Raw genomic sequence first — 17,547 nt, forward strand, 5'->3', positions numbered from 1 at the left:
ATAGTTTTTATCTGGTTCTCTCTTGAGTGATCAGTGGAGGTTTTGGTGTTTCAGATCTTCCTGGGTAAAGGAAAATTATCCCTTCCAGACCAGCCTCAAAGTAAAACACTGACAGAGTGAATATATCTTCCTCTGTATAATAGTGACCAATTTGAAGAGCCTAACTATAAATGTTCATTCCTCTCATGCAAGCCAGCTGCCTGTGACCCTAGCTTGCAGGAGGCAAGGTCCTGAGAAGTGTGGGGAAGGGTGCCTCCTTGGTCTGGGATAGCAGGTCAGAAAAAATGCCTCGGTAGGCTTTAACAAGCTACTGTAAGTTTTTCCAAGTTGGTGTTGAAACATTATTTAAATAACCACTCAACTCAGCTGCATATCTACAGAATAACACAAATCAATTATTTCTGTGACTTTAGAAACAAAAACTTTTTGTTTGCCTTTTAATTCTTGATATTGCATTTTGGGGTGTAAAATCATGTTTCTGTTTTGTTACTTGGGAAAATATTTCTTCCACATTTCTGATTTCAGACTTCAGCAATTTCAAACATGAACCTTTAAAGGTATATTCAATATTTTATTTTTCAGCTTTCTATTTTCTATAAATATTTGGAACAATTATGTAAATTGTTTAAGATCTCTTTCTTTTCTTGCTTCAAATCTCATATTCAAATCCACTCAAAACTCAAATACTAATATGGAAACTAAGCAACCTTTTAGGAAACAATCTGACAGTTTCTATCTGGCACAGAAAAGAAAAACATTAGGGTTTAATAATAAATCTAAAAGGATGTTTATTGCAGCATATTGTGATAGCAAAAACTGGAAACCACCTAAATATCTATCAGTTGAGGAGTGGCTGATTGATTACAGTGCATAGATGCTATGCCACATTGAGCAGATATTAGTTCTGCAGATATTAAATGAACAGGAACATATACTCCGACCTGAAAGAAGTCTCATGTAAAAAAGAAAATTACAGAATAAAATGTATTAGTATGACTGCATTTCAAAAAACAACAATAATAAAACTCATTAAGTGAACATATAGTTGTATTAACAGAAAATATATAAAAGTGTTGTATAAACACCAAACTAACATTGTATTTGTATATGTGGGGAAGTAAAATTAAACAATTGTTATTAAATTTTTCATTATGCCATCAAGTATTTTTTGAACTATTACAGTAAACATGTTTTTCTTTTATAATAGAGAAAATAATTTTATTGTGGAAAATTTTTATTTCCTCCATAAACTTCCCTTAAGTTAAGCCTATTCAGCTTATAATTGAAGCAAAGACAACCCATACTGGTGCAGGGCAAAGAGAACTTTGAACACTGCTTCTTTGTTTTTTTAATGTAGGTCACACAGCTATGAGTAGCAGAAGAGGACCAGAATTTATTTCTCCTGACCCCAAATTCAGTGCTTATTACTGTGTTGCTCAAACTTTGACATCAAATTGACCAAAGGGAAAAGGAAACTAAATTGATTTCTCAAAAAATGGGGGTGTATTCTCTAAAAAAGCAAATAATTTTGTTCCAGAATTAGTTTTATCTTATATACTAAAATGAGTTAAATAAACAAACTACTGCCACATGCAACAATATAGATGAACCTCATAAACATAATATTTGGAAAACAAAGACAATTGCAAAGAGGACACACTACATGATTCTATTTATATAAAAATATGAAACAGGACAAACTAATAACTAGTGTTGGAAGTCAGAACAGCAGTTACTTTTGGTGATGGTGTCAAACAGGGGGCAGTGGGGGCTCTGCAGTGCTGGAATGTTCTATGTCTCCATCTCAGAGCTGATCACATGGGTATGTTCACTTTGTAAAAGTATATTGAGCTGTATGCTTAGGATTGTTCACATTTCTGAATACAAGTTATGAAATATATTCATTAAAATTAGTGTGAGTTTTACCACCATGAATACCCATATCTGTTTTCATGTCTATTTTTCAAATCTTGAAATAAAGTTGATAGTTTATTAAAATATACAGTATTTACTATGTCACTCCACATACTACTTCGTTAACTCCAGAGGTGTCCATACCCCTAGATGGGATGGGCAGCATGTTGTCATGGCCGTCTCTGGCTGCGACAGTAAGTCAGGATATTCCGGGGAGTCAACATAGCGTTCCAGAGCTTGGGCATCACTGGAGTTTGAACAATGACTCCACTTTTCCTAGCTGTATAACTGAGGACAAGTAATTTAACTTCCTTTTACTCCAACAGGGTTCACCTCATTATGTTTATGTTGATTAAAGTGGATAAACCATGTAAAGCTCTTAGCAAAGGGCCTGGCCAATAGTAAGCAGGGAACAAATGTTAATTATTACTAACTATTGTTATTTTATGCGGAAATTTTAACCCTCTCCCCCTACATGTACATCTCCCATCCCATCCCTGCAACCAGGGTACCACACATTGTTTTGTATATATCAGATGCTCAATATTGTTTTAATTGAATTGAGTTCAATGATTCCTCATGGTCTATAACAGAAAGTCCATATCCTTAGTTTGCATTTAACTTTGTCCCACATTTCAGTTCTCTCCTATTTTTCAGCTTCGGTTTCTTCACTGTTCTATATCACTGCTCATCCCAATCACACAAGTCTAAAATCATTTTCAAATATGCCTTGCATTTTTCTTTCTCATAATGTGTCTATGCTTATGTCTTGCACTCTCCCCACTTCCAGAAATATCTTTCCTCATTCTCTGTACTTCTATAATTCAACCAATGTTTTTAAGACTATGATTAAATTCTCTCCTATGGAAATGTTTCTAATCTTTTTTGATTCACAAAACCCTTAAAGAATTTAACAATTTCAATCTGACAGTTTTCTCTCTTAGAAAAAAGTAGGTACATATATACAAACCACCCACTTTTGAAGGTTTCACAGTTCCCCTGAATCTTGGTCAATCTCCCATCTATGGTCTTAGACTGCCATCACTGTGACAAAGTGACTCTTATTTTCAATGCCATAGAAATTCCTCTCTGAATCAATAAAGTGTCCCCCTTTTTTTTTTTGACATTTGATTTCATTTTCATGTGTTTTTCTCTCACACTCAGAACTTAAGTATCTTGAGGATACGCAGGCTTTGACTTACATATCTGTTGCCTGCAATGACTAGGCAGTATGCCTTGTATGTAGGGAGTCCACAATAAAAAATGTGTTGACTAACTGTCCCCTTATCATCTGTAGTCTCAGGTGATCTCATTCTGACCTATAGTTTTAAACTTTACATTTGCTGGTGGTGCCAACATTATACCTTCACCCTAGACATTGTCCCTCAATTCCAGATTCAGATATCCCAGAGGTTTTCAGCCAGTGTGCTACAGCACACTAGCGTGCTGCAAGAATTTTTAAAATATGCAATATCTGACTATTTAGTCAGGGGTGCGTCAGCATCTTTTCCTTAAGATTGTCAAATTAAAAAAATGACAACAGCCAACACAATAGCTGTCCAGTGTGAATGAATCAAAATCATACCTATTTTTGTCAGATTAGCAAAAAGTGTTTCTTTGGTGTGCCGCAGAATTTTAGTAATCAGTTTATGGTTGCCTGAGATGAAGAAGGTTGAAAATTGCTGATATGTAGGCTTTATGACACTTCCATGTGAATGCCCAATAGACATCACAGATGTAACATGTTAAGAAGTAGACTCACAGTTATTCACAACACCCTTCCCTTTTCCCAGCCAAGCTTATTTCTATCCAATTCTTTTCCATCTCGATATTTGGCACTTCCATCCACTGAGACCTAGTTCCTTCCTTTCACTCTGCTCATTCCCATCCCATTCTTAAATAAGCCCTCTCAAAACAACCTCCAAAATATATCCCAAGGCCGTTGCTTTCTCTCCATCTCCTGAGCCACCACCATGGCCCAAGCCCTCACCACTTTAACACAGCCTCCACGCTTCTCTCCCTGCTCCCACTTTGCCCCTCTGCCTTCTATTCTCAAGTGTCAGAATGATTTTTTATGCAAATACAAATAGTGCTGCCACTCCCCTTCTTAAAACCCTTTCCTTTTGCACTTAAGGTCCAAACCATGCATGACTTTGCTTCCACCTGTGACTCAGGGGTTGCTCACAGTAAACTCTGGTCATAGCAGTCTCTCTCTCTCTCTCTCTCTCTCTCTCTCTCTCTCTCTCTCTCTCTCTCCTACACACACACACACACACACACTCCAGTAGCAAATTACGCCTTGCCTTGGGCTATCAATCTGTCTGAAACCTCTTCCGCCCTACCCCTGGTTCTTAAATACCTGGTTTATTATCCTTCCTGTTTTTGCTTAATCTCATTTCCTCAGGAGATCCTCCCTGACCACTCTGTCTAAAGTGACTTCAGAAGAACCATGTATCCCCCTGTATGTCACATGACATTACAATCCAATTACCTTTATAAAATTGTTGTCTTGATTCAGTGCCCATTTTCCCACCAGAACTTACACACTCTGTAGGCAGTCATGTCTGAGATGTTTTAATTCCAACATCTAGGAAAATACAAGCTCCATAAAGGCAGAGATTTTCTTTTCTTTCTTTTTCTCTTTTCTTGTTCTCTCTTTTACTTCTGTTCTCCAGTATCATCCCCAGCACCTACAAAAGGGCCTCCCACAACAGTAGGCACACAATGAATCTTTGTTGACTATTTAATGAAGGGTAGGGACTCAGGAAATGCTACTTTGTTTATATTATTAAATCAATCAATTAATAGTTTAATTATTATTTTTGGATAACTAGAGAGAAGTTATCAAAATTACTTAGGAAGAATTCTCTTTAAATGAATAGTTTAAAATGATTTATAATGAATGCATTAAACTGTTGTGATCCATGGGTATTAATAATATATTGTTTATTAATGGTCATATCCAAAGTCCTTAAAATACTTAGCACTCAAAAGTTAGCAAACCATTCCTGTCTTCTCATTAACTTTATAAAGTAACAAACTTTTAAAAATAATGCTAAGATAAACTTCCAAGTGCTGTACATTGTTATCAAATAATACAATTTCAAAGTGAATAATTCCTTAAACAATGACTTTTGTTTATAATTCAACTCAATAGTCATTGATGTAAATTCAGAACAGGCCTCTTTGCCATATTCCACAACACTTCATTAAATCAGTCACTGTCTCCAACGCAGCTCTTTGCTGTCTATAGACTGGCACATTGTATTATGCAAGAGCCTCCTGGACCAAAGGTGGCTTCTGAATATGTAGTTTTTAAAAGATTAGGGGTCATTAGTAAAGAAAGATTGTTTACTTTAAGCTGAGAAAGTTGGCCATTTTCTGCCAGCAGTCTTGGTTGATGGAGGCACAGGGACGTCTGGCTTGCATTGCTGAGCTTCTGGGCTTAGTGGGATTACAAAGGAAGGAGAAATCTGGCAGATGCATTTCAGGCCTGCAGACCCTTCTTATATTTATAACAAGATGTTTTCCTAGTAACAGTTTATTTTGCTGAAAACATTTAAATAAAAACTTCCAGAGCCTCTTTTGAAAAGATGGGTTTGCATTCCCCAGTCAAGCACCTGCCTGACTTTAATGTGCTCCTATTTTAGTCCCTGTAAACATATATCCCCTTCCATGAGACTGCTTCAAACAAGCCCTTTTGGAACCAGTCATGTATCTTAGAAATTGTTTCCATGGAGAAACTTTAATGAATATCAACAATCTTAATAAGATAAATCAAATAATCACATATCTAGGCACCCACTGACCCATGTGATTATCTGGAAAGGCAGTTTTTTCTTTTCTAGACAGAGCCCTCAGCTTTTCATATGTCTGTTGTTTGCTGCCTTTCTTTAATAAAATGATTCATTCACCTGGGTGACTTTTAGTGTGAGACTGGAGGTTTTTAAAAAGCCAGAAGACATAAAGTATGTGCCATTTCTAATATTGTAGTATGCAATCAAACTTAAGTTATTTTAAATGGCTGAAGAAAATGCCTTGTGTATGTGTGCACTGTGTGTGTGGTGGGAGTGGCGTGTGGAGAGGACTGAATTTTACAACTTCTAAGCAAAGTATTGTATCTGTCACAATGGATTTCTCGACCATGCATACCCCTTTGCTATGAATGATGTGTCTCTCTCCGTTCTCATTTTGAAGAACTGCATTTTTTAAAGTGCAGCTCCCACTGTTGCTGGCAGGAAGAAGACTGTGTTGATGACTCTATGGAGAAAGAAAGAAAGCTCTTGCTTTGTCTGGTGAGTGGAGAATGTAGGGTAGTCTTACTGAGATACCAGGCAACTCTGTAAACTGAGAATAACAACAGTTAATAGGGCCGAGGTGAGGATTAAAGGAAGTAAAACCCATCAGTTGCTTAAAATGTTGCTCAGCACACAGGGCCCTTCCATTGTTGTTGATAATGCTTCTAGTGCTGGTGCCATGACAACAGGCATCCTAGAAATAAGTTTAGATCTTCTCAGAACGATCTACTGAAGTTTTTTAACTTACTGACCCAAGATATTCCAAAAATATATAAAAGGCAGGTAGAGTTCACCTTTAAGACTCGTCATTTAGAAACAAAGATTCAATCAAGCTTTTCATCTTTGGTAGCCTTTTGGGTAGGGGCTGAGAAGTGAGTCTATGAGTTCCCTGTTGGAGAATGAGTAGAAATATGAAAAAGAATGGCTCTATAGGTCATTTAGTTCAATACAAATACTTTAAATTTTTTGTTTGTTTGTTTCAAATACTTTAAATTTGATAAAATTAAGAACAATGGAGGCACCAAGGTAATAGCTACCTGTCGCTCACTATCAGTAGGTCTACACTAAAAACAGGTCTTCTTTCATCATTTGTCAAATTCCATGAGGAAAGGAAGACCAAAGTTACATTTAACCATGAAATGGAAACATAGCCTGATCTTCTAAATAAAGCAAACTCTATGTAACTTTTAAAATTAATCCTATTGTAGATATTTAATTTACCCCACAAAATTTTCAGATGTGTGGCCAAAGCTATAGTTATATGCCTCCACAAAGAGTTGAATAATTGAACAATTTATGCATTTTATTATAGATTTAATGATAGGTCACTTACCTATAAAAAGTGAACAATAGAAATATAACTAATGATCAAAATTAAGTTTATTGCTAAAATTGCATTTTAATTGGCTGAGTAGTATATGCTTTTCTCATGTAACATACTTGCTTTATTGTGGGCTATAGAAAAGGGAATGAAAAAATTAGAAAAATATATTTGTTGCAAAATTAAATAATGTTTATTATAGATATAATTACATATGTATAGGAAGAAGTAAAGGATGATAACTTAGACCACTATATAGAATTGCAAAGTTTTTTTTAACCTTATAAAGAATATACCTGCAAGTTGAAACAAGAAAATTTTTACCTTCTCCATCATCCTCATCCTCATCATAATACCATCACTATCATCATCACCATCAGTAGTTTTTAAGAGCCAGAAATGTGCTAAGTGCTTTACATATATTATTTAATAAATGCTTACATCATTCTTTTCGGCTAGCCCTTTATTATAATCATGATGCTGACAAGAAAACCGAGGCACATCTTTCCTAAGGTCATACTGGTAATGAGTGGTGGCAGGACAGTGATTTAACTAAGTCTGTTTACTCCAAAGCCCAGCTTCTAAATCACTAAGCTCTATGGTAAAGGAGTAAAATGTCCAGAACTCTGAAATGTTTTCAAAGGGAAATTAAATTGTACATTGAGAGATCAGATGAATGAAGTTAATTTTAGCACTCTAGGATTTGAGGGAGGATAGTACCTTCAAAAAGTTCCTTATGACACTGTATTTGCTATCAATTGCTGTATAACATATTATGCTACAACTTAAACAAGAAGTGTTATTTCACATGATTTCTGTGAGTCAGGAATTTGGAAGGTGCTCAGCTAAGGGAATCTGGCTCAGAAACTCTCATGAGGTTGCAATGAAGTTGTTAGAGGGGGATGAAAATATATGAAAAATGAGATGGGGCCAGAAAATCTACTTTCACAATGGCTTCTTCACTCAGTTCCTTGCTAGCATTTGGTAGGAGGCCTCAGTTCTTGAATATGTGGGCCGCTCCATATGGCTGTTTGATTGAGTGTCTTCCTAACATGGCATCTGGCTTACCCAGAGCAAAAAATCTGGGAGAGAGCAAAACAGAAACCAGGATGCCTTTATGATCTAACTTTGGAAGTCACATACCATCATTTCTGCCTCATTCTATTAATCACAGTGGTGGAGGGGACTGTACAGTAATGTGAAACTAGAAGAGATCAATCATTGAAGGCCATCTTGCAGGCTAGCTACCACAGACACCTTCCAAATTTTCCACCATTGTCAACTTAAGTAAATGGTAAATTTTACATACAGTTTTTTATTAAGGTTCCTAATCTAACCACTGGGTCATTCTAAGGTGTCATTGTGTTTATTTTCAGGAAACTTTCATAAAATATTTAGACTAAAGAACGTGGACAAAGAAAATTAGTTTGGATGTTCTCTGTGGATAGTATACTTTAGTATACTTCCTACTCATCTCATCATTTATTTTTCAAAGGAATTTAGATTTTGCAATCTATGACCATCATCATCATTATGGCCCCAGCTTGATATCAAATGGAGCCATAGCATAAGAACCAACAAAAGCACCTGAAGAATACTCTTTATCATGTTTCTCTGGATGCCAAATATCTATTAGGAATCCTCTGACTGTCTTTTTATCTGTGTGTTCCTAATATTCAGCATAGTCTGGCATATAATGGTACAAATAAGATGAATATTAATGCTATTCTGGGTGACAAGAACTTAGTGGAAGTTTCCATATGGAATGATCTTTGAAAGAGAAAGTCCCAAACTAGATTCAAAGGAATTCAGAGGAAGACAGGCTACTAGGAAGATAGAGCTCTTCATGAAAGCCATATGGCCACTAAAAGAAACTACTTCATCCAGCCAACTCAAGACAGGAAGGGTTCTAGCCTCAGTTTGGTGAGTCAGCTTCAGGAAACATGAAGCAGCCTGAATTGAAGGGAAGAAAAAAACTTGGTAGGGTATGTGAACCAGGAAAACTGCCCATGACCCAACCTGTGGTAATGCTCTTTGATACTTGTACCTGGTCCAGTCTTAAGCCAAGACAAATCCAGTAACAATAAACCATGAAGAAAATGTCAGAGTAGAAAAGGTCAGGTTAAGAGGGAGCTTGAAGGAATTTGTGTTTGAGACATCTGGTGGCAATGTGACTGGAACACATAGTCATTATTTAAAGGAATCAGAGTTGCCCTGGCTGGGTGGCTCAACTAGTTAAAGCACTATCCCAGATACTAAAAGTTTGCTGGATCAGTCCCTGGTCAGGGCATGTATGAGAGGCAACTGATTGACATTTCTCTCTCACATTGATAGCTCTCTCTTTCTCTCTCCTCTGGTACCCAACCTCAATCAATAAATGTAGCCTCAGGTAAGGATTTTTTTTTTTAATAAAAAGTAAAAAAAAAAAAAAAAAATTAAGGAGTCAAAGTTATAAGCATGGAAATGGAGCCAAGCACCAAGTCCAAACCTGATATGAAGACAGAAATGAGGAAAGAACAAGGTAAATAGGCAGAAGAACAAGATGCAGGGAAGAAACAGGAATAGATTGGGGAACACAGTTCTGAAACAGACTACAAATGATTTAATCCAAACAAGCTTTACCCTCACCACTCCATCAAAACTACTGAGTAATCAATGAGTCCTGGGATTTAACAATACGCCAAACATTTTAAATACAAAAGCCAGTTCTCTACTTTTCTTCAGCAGCATTGGACACAGCTGACCATCCTTCCTTCCTCGATGACAACCTTCCTCATGTGGCTTCCAGGAAACTACATTGCCTGGTGTTCCTCCTTCCTCAGTGATTGTTCCTTCTCAGTTTTATGTGGTCATTCATCTTTTTCTCAGTACATGGTCTTCTTTTCTTCTATGTATACATTCACATCGTAATTTCACCCAGTGCAATTCAGCACTTTCAGTACAATTTATAGAGCAATAGTTTCCCAATGAGTATCACCATCCTAACCTCTCTCATGATCTCAGATTCACGTCTCCATGGGGTATCTAAAAGCCATCTCAAACCTCATATGTCCAAAATCGGACTCCTCTTCTTATCCTAAAATCTGTTTTACCTGCAGTCTTTCCTATTTCAGCTGATGAAAACTATCCTTTCAGACTCTCACGTCAAAATCCTTCATGTCATCTTTGAATCCTCTCATTCTGTCACCTCACAACCAATCCATCAGCAAATCCTACTGGCTCTGCCCTCAGAATACATCCAGAGCCCTACCTCTCCCTACAACCTCATTTGTTTATTCCCCTGCTTGCAGTCCCCGTCTTCTCCCTCATGGGTTACTGTGCAGCCTCCCAACCTTTCTTCCTGTTTCACCCTTTTCCCTACAGTTCATCCTCCACATAGCAGCCATATTGTTTCTTCTTGAAGAATAAGTCATTCCAATACTCAAAACCCGTTTCCCACAGAGCAAAAGCCATATTCATTAGAAGATCCAAATAAATCCTTTGTGACGTTAACCCCATTACATCTCTGATTCATCCTAACTTCTCTTTCCCTTGTTCTCTGCTCCAACCACAATGGCTTCTTTGCTGTTTCACTTTTGCTCTTTACATTGGCTATTCCCACTGCCTGTAACACTCTTCCGCAATTGTCCACATGGCTAACTCCTCCCCCTTCTTTAGGTTTTAGCTTAAATGTCAATTTCTCAGTGAGGTCTACCTTGCCCCCCCCCCCCCACCCCATTTAAAGATTCAGGCTGCTCCCACTCCACTACTTCTGATACCATCTCTGCTAAATTAAAAACAAAAACAAACAAACAAAAACAGTGCTTACTTCTTTTTAAGATATTCTACAACTTATTTATATTTATCATCATGTGACTATCTTGCTGCTAGAAAATAAGCTCAACAAGGACAGGGGTTTCTGTCTGTTTTACTTACCAATTCAAAGTGTCTAACAGATTGCCTGACATATAGCAAGTGCTCTGTAAATATGTGTTAAGGATGGGGTCATCATATTAAAAAGATACATCTTGATGTTCTGTGCAGAAAAGACTTCTATAGAAGGGTGAGAAGTGAAGCAAGATGAGCAGTTAGGAGCCTAGTCCAGGTGAGAGCTGATGGAGGCATGGACAAGGTGGTAGCAGCTGAGGCACCCTGTCTCTGGCCCAGCCACCTTGTCTGAACAGAGCTGGCTGACCTCACTGTTTGGGAGTTCTGCACAATATGTCCCTATTCAGCCCTGGCCTTAGTGTTGTTGGATAGTATCTTTTAAAGCCCAGCTTAAAGTTAATATCCATATGGAGCTGTAACAAACTTCTGCTCCACCCCAGGCCAAACTCGTTGCCCTCTTTTTTCGTTTCTATAACATCTTGCCCATATTTTTTATGTAATACTTATCACCCTGTATGAAAATTAAAATATATACCTTTACATAGTCATGAATTTGTATTTCCCTTGCTAGGCTGTGGGTCCCTGAGAATAGTGAATATGTTTTATTTGTCTTTGTAACTAAATCAAATTAATTCCTTCCCATGGTAAATGGTCAGCAAATAAACAAATGACATTACTTTAGATTCATTTGATGAATTTCATTTTAAAGAGGGATATATTTTTGTCTTTAACAGTTTTAATTTCATCATATAGTAAGAGATGCAATGATAATTCTTAGAGAAGTCATGCATTTTAACCAAAAAAAGAAATGTTTTAAGTAAAAAAGAGGGACCACCATTTTTAAATGCAGAATAACTTGAATATAATAGCTTGCTTGGGGTTTTGGGGGTTTGCTTTTTTGTTTTTTTTTAAATCCAAGTTTCTGGCCTTGAAAGTTAAGCATGCCTTCAGCAGCTCTAAAGAAGATTAAACCAGTTGTGCTGTCAGCTTGAAGCATTTGGAAGCTTGCCAGACTGCCTAAGATTTTTTTTTTCCTCCTTATTCTCTTCCTTTCTGCCAGGCTCACTCAGTGAGTTTATTTGCAGAATCAAATGAAAATCAATCCCTTTTATGCAAACCTTCCTGAAGCAGCAGGGCTATGTTTGGTCACAGGAGCCGAGGTTCGTGCAGTGGAAGCCCTGGTGGTGCTTTCTCCGGACCCAGGGCTCGCCAAGGCCCTTTCCACCACGTAGCAATGAAAGGGAGGATCAAACAGCTCTCTCAAAGCCAGGCTTCACCAGACTTGCTTTTTCTAAATATAGTGCACTTCAGTAAACACCATTGTGAATCTGTAGTTTGCTTACTGGGGAATATAGTGCCTCCTCCACCAAAATTTTATGCATGCATGTAAATATGTAGGTATTATTGGGTTCCTTTTATCAACTAAAATTCAAAGCAAATTCCCTTTTTATTTTAAAATTTGACATTCTATCAGTGTCTGCTAGGCACTTTAGATAAATTAATTTGAGGAGAAGAGCTCTGAATCAGATAAAATTGAATCAATGAAGTTTAACTAAAGACAAAGTTGAGGTCAGAAATTTTTGAAAATACCACCTTAAGCCAGGCTGCTAAGGTCTACTGCCCTATGTCCATGATGTGACCCTTCCACCAGTTAAATAAAGACTAGGTTGATCAAATTAGGACAATGCATTTCTTTAGACAAATTTTCCTGAGCAGTGTCTGCTGATATAATTATAAATATATGTTCTGGTTTATTGTCTGAAAGACCCTGAAGGTGAAGGTGCTATCCTTATTTTTGATTTATGTTCACCTTTGATCTTGGTGGAAACTGAACATCTCTGTTCTGCAGCCAACAGCTGATCCTTGGGCTTCTGTTCACTCTCACCTAAAAAAAGATCTGGAGCGAGAGCACACAAAGTGTGCAAAGCTCAACAACAATTTAGGACAAGAACCAAGAACACAATCTTCAGTAGGAGCCATGGGGGTCACCACCAAAGGATGGGAAATCTGGAGCTGACTTTGGCCCGTGAAGTCCCCGTGTACGTAGAAGAGACATGGGAATCTGAGTAACCACATAAGGGCAGAGCCCACTCTCCAGGATACCTCTGAAAAGTGAGTCTTTCTGAGATCAGCTTTTCTCACCGCTGAGATCAACTGCTTCCGTTTTTACAAAGAAGAAAGCTGGGAGCTCCAATGATCATGACTCTTTCCATCTATAATTTTCAATACTTGTCATTTGGGGTTTTTCATTCCTCTATAGACCAATTTCTACTTCATTATTTTATCAAGTTAACCCAACAAAGTATATTCCCAAATTCAAAATTAAATCTTTTAGTCTTGAATCAAACAGATTAAAGAAGTAAAACATAGAATCCAAGCTCAACATGAGAGAAGTAGATCCTAATAGAATGTATAGATATAGATATAGATATAGATATAGATAGATAGATTCTGCTTTTTCCTTTTTTTCTTTTTGTGACCACCAGCCATTTGTGTATCTTTTGTGTGCCTCAGATATTCCATTTTCAAAATTAGGGTAAACTATGGATTTATGCATTTACAAGATGAGATCCCCACTCTAAGAAAGTCCAAAATAATAGCAAAAAAAAAAAAAAAGACTTAAAAATATACATTTGACTCGGTTTTCTTTTTTTACAAGAGGATTCCCCAGTAGGTTCCTTTAAATCAGAATTATGCAAACCAAAGCTTTTATAAGCAGCTGTCAAGTGGTGGAAAGAATCAAAGATCTCAATAAATGTTCTAGCTACACTATTAGCTGTGTGACCTTGAGCTTTTAAGTCAATTAACCTTTATTCACTTCTGTTTTCTCTTCTATAAAACCAAGATAATAGCACCTACTTCACAGATTTGCTAACATCAGATGAGATCATATGTGTAGAAGAACTTGGTTAACATAATCCATTAATTTGTGATTTCAGTGAACATTCATGGCGCATCTACTATGTGGTAAGCACTGTTAGACAATGATATTATGATCTACACAGAATGTGCTGTTTTCATTTGCAATTTTCATCTCTTAGAGACTTCCAATTTGTGTTGAAATTTGAGTGTATAGTCAAGGATAATTACACATATTTATTTACTTCTTTATATATTTCATATGCATCATGAATTGTGAACGAAGTCCTACTTCAAGAAGACTTACCATCTTTATTGGATAATATGAAGCAAAGTAACATGCATGAATCAGCCTTTCCTAAACATAGAATGAAAAGAAAATGCCCCTTGCTATGTGGGTACAGATGCTACTGAGGGGGTTAGCATTGTGGACACTATTGCAGTCCATATCCTGAGATATTGAATTGGGCATGATGACCGGGGGTCCTTGGTGGGGCTGGTTACTATGTTCCATAGGTGCATGATATTGGTGGGAGTTCTGCCAGAGCCTGTTCTGTTGCCAAGTGCTTTGCATGACCTCCATGTGTCCTTCCTTAACAGCCTGAAGGCCTCCTGCCATCTGCACTCCTCTCCTCTCAGCACCTGTGTGAAACAGGGACTATGGCAGTTTTGCATTAGATTCTAAAAGCTACCATTAGAATCTTGCCTTGCCTACTGCTTCTATTTAATAGGGTTTAAATAACCCACGTAACATTTCTCAAGAAGCTGTGTAGACTACCTCTGGAAACTTTCGTTTGTGCAACCATAAGGAGCAGGATGCTAGCATTGCACAACTTGAAGGGGTTTCAAATACATTGCAGTCTATGCCAGTAGCATCTTCAGGAGTTGCGCAGTGTCCAGCTATATAGCTGTTAGCCCTGATAGGAAAACTGGAAGCTCTGGATTATTTCCTGAAGTTGAATCTGGGGCTTGATCACATGTGAAATGTGCACTGTCTTTCATGCCTCCCAAATTGTTTTTGCCACTTTGATCTAGCTTACTATTCAGCATTGAAAAGTATTCTAAATACAGACATTCCTAATGCCTTGAAATCTGAGTATCAAATTGTGACTGCCTTCATTCAGGTCTCTATCATCTTTCCCCTGAATCACTGTAGCCACCCCCTCTCTAGTCTTCTTGCATTCAGTTTCACCTCTCACCACTTTCTCTTTTCTATGGTTGAAAGGGTGACCCCTCTAAATCACAAATCGAATCATGTCATTACACTGCTTGCCATCCTTGAATAACTTTCATTGCCTTCAGTATAAAATCCAGACTCTTTAGCATGGGTATAGGCCCTTCATGAATCCGGTCCCTGCTCACATCTTCTCTGACACATCGTACTAGTTCAAGCCAAGTCAAGGCCTTTGCATTTGAGATTTGCTCTACCTAGAATGTCTTCCGCTCCTCTCCTCTTTCTCCTGACCAAGCCTGCATCAGATGTTACCTCCCCTGGGAGCAATTTGAAGGCAAATGCAGGGACTGTGTACTTAGCAATGCAAATCTTTTGGCCCAATGAAAAGTAACAGCCTTGAAGAAAGGTCAAATGAATGTCATGCCTGGCCCACCACATACTGAGAGGAAGGGCCATGCTACACGTGTTCTACTCTGTTCCCTCCTGCCTCTGGGCTGTGATGCAGACAGAGACAATCAGATGGCAGAAAGGCCCTATGAGGGGTATCCTCAAGTTGCCTGGGAAAGTAAAGACAGAAAAGGCAGCAATAAAGTTTAAGCTTAGGAACCAGAAAAACTGCTTCTGATTATAATATCTTTAGGTCTTAGTTTATCACTTTTACTATGCAAGGATTGGAATCTGTCAGAGATTTCATGTTGCACTTCACTCAGGCCTAGGTGTTCAGGATGTTCTTCAAGGGCCCTCTCAGAGGAATAACAGGACTGTAGAGGAGATGACGCCCCCAGAACACCTTCACTCTTATCAGATATTCTGCTCTTCTGTGTAACATTGCATCTGACAGAAGGGTCATGCTGCTAAGAGCAGACCTATTGACCGATGCCCTCAGTGGCTAAATGGGTATTGCTTATGGCTGCTTCCCCGGTCACTTCCCTCCCTTGGCTCTCTCTAGCTGGCCTGCTCACTGTCCAAGGATCCACTGGATTTTTGTCCCTAAACCAGTCAATCCAGTTGTACTTGTTATTTTGATTATTTTGAAATAACGTGAAGCGACAGTCCCTTTTTATCCCCTATGAATACTACAGAGAATGCCTCAGAAAGAATAAAAATAAGTCATTAAAAATATTGCTGTGGGATATATATGGGCAAGTTCACTCTTTGGGGAAGGATTGTAAAATCTAGATGGGATCTATGTTCAGACTGTTTCAAAAATATCTTGGAGTTCCAATTCCACTTTAAAGGAATCCAACCTGGAAATTGTACAGGGTGTGTCAGAAACTGCAGTTTACCCCAAAGAGGCAACAACATAATTCCAAACAGTGTTTCCACACCTACATGAAGACTTTGCCCTACATTAGACTTTGGAAAACAGATGTCTGTTTTTTAAGATAAAACAAAATATTTAAATATATGTTATTTTTATGATTCCCCACTTTACTTTTTCAATTAATTGGTAGTCTAATCATCAATGTGTGTATGTGTGGTGTATATATAGAGACAGGCAAAAAAAAAAAAAATTATTCCTGCAAAAACAAACAAGCCTTCAGCACCAACCTAGGATCTGAGGTTCTCTGGGCATTTTTCTTCCAAACAGAGGAGGCTTGTCTATTGATGGAGACCCTGAACAGGTTGCTTTGTGCAGCTGTCATTCTCAGTGGTCACTCTAACACAGACAACACCATCATTTTCAACTACAACAGGTGTCCCTGATTTTTAGTCTTTCTTAAATTTCAGCAGAGACTGCAGTATGATCATGGGGGAAAAAAAAAAAAGTTGGGCAGAAGAAGAAAGATAGTCGGGGGTGCAGAGTGAATGGTGTGGCCAGGAAGCTCTCTTCCTGACGTGTGCAGTGCCAGAGAGCTCTGCTTGACAATCCCAACGTTACCAAGATTTACTGATTCTGCCTTCAGCTGTGATCAGTCACTGAATGACTTACCTCGTTTTTGTTCCATAGTGAAAGGACACTGACCATACAAAGCCATCTTTGGCCAGTGGTAGTTACAGCTGTTTACAGAAAAATCAGCACTGCCAGGGGTCAACAGAATTGTGTCAACTAGGTGAATAGCAACCTGAAAAGAGTAATAAATTAGTGCATGGAAGATGTGTTTGACTTCTTGGTGAAAGGTATAGCCATTCTGAAATCTGAGTGTGGATCCCTGGTGTGTAAAGCGGTTTTGTGAACGATTAACAATTTATTTTATTAAGAGTATCTATGACCTGTAATTAAAGTAAAACTTTAGTAAACAAGTGAAGAACTTAGTGCCTAAAATTATAGATAAAGCATGAGCTTCCTAAGTGGCATCTTGTCACCTGTGTAAATCTACCTTGGATGACTAGGTCTTTTAAACCTCTGGAAAGCAAACAGCTCCTGCATCTCACCACTCACTCTCTGACCCCATCAGCCCTTCTTCCCTCTGAGAGCCACTGTCTCAGTCCAGACATATTTTATGCACATTGAAATATATAACACGTTTGAAATCACATCCTCTATACTGTTCTGCAACTTGTTTTTTGCATCTTACTTTTTAAGTAATACCATAGTGTACAATTCTATGTATTTACTAAAGATTATTTAGCAAGCTAGGTCATGTCTTACTTTATACAGGGAATTATGGGTG

The 17,547-nt window shown here is 37.9% G+C and overlaps 1 protein-coding gene across 1 annotated transcript in view; it reads right to left on the minus strand.

Moving 5' to 3' along the window:
- Window positions 1-16,911, minus strand: part of CUNH4orf54 (chromosome unknown C4orf54 homolog) — a 37,217-nt gene extending 20,306 nt beyond the window's left edge. Inside the window, 2 exon segments of the mRNA XM_090267358.1 lie at window positions 12,667-12,784; window positions 16,866-16,911. Of these exon segments, the coding sequence (XP_090123484.1) occupies window positions 12,667-12,784; window positions 16,866-16,911 (164 nt within the window).
- Between the last annotated feature and the right edge of the window lie 636 nt (window positions 16,912-17,547).

This window comes from Furipterus horrens, unplaced genomic scaffold (assembly GCF_987537825.1).
Source record: "Furipterus horrens unplaced genomic scaffold, mFurHor1.1.pri manual_scaffold_2, whole genome shotgun sequence".
In the NCBI taxonomy this organism is placed as follows: Eukaryota; Metazoa; Chordata; class Mammalia; order Chiroptera; family Furipteridae; genus Furipterus; species Furipterus horrens.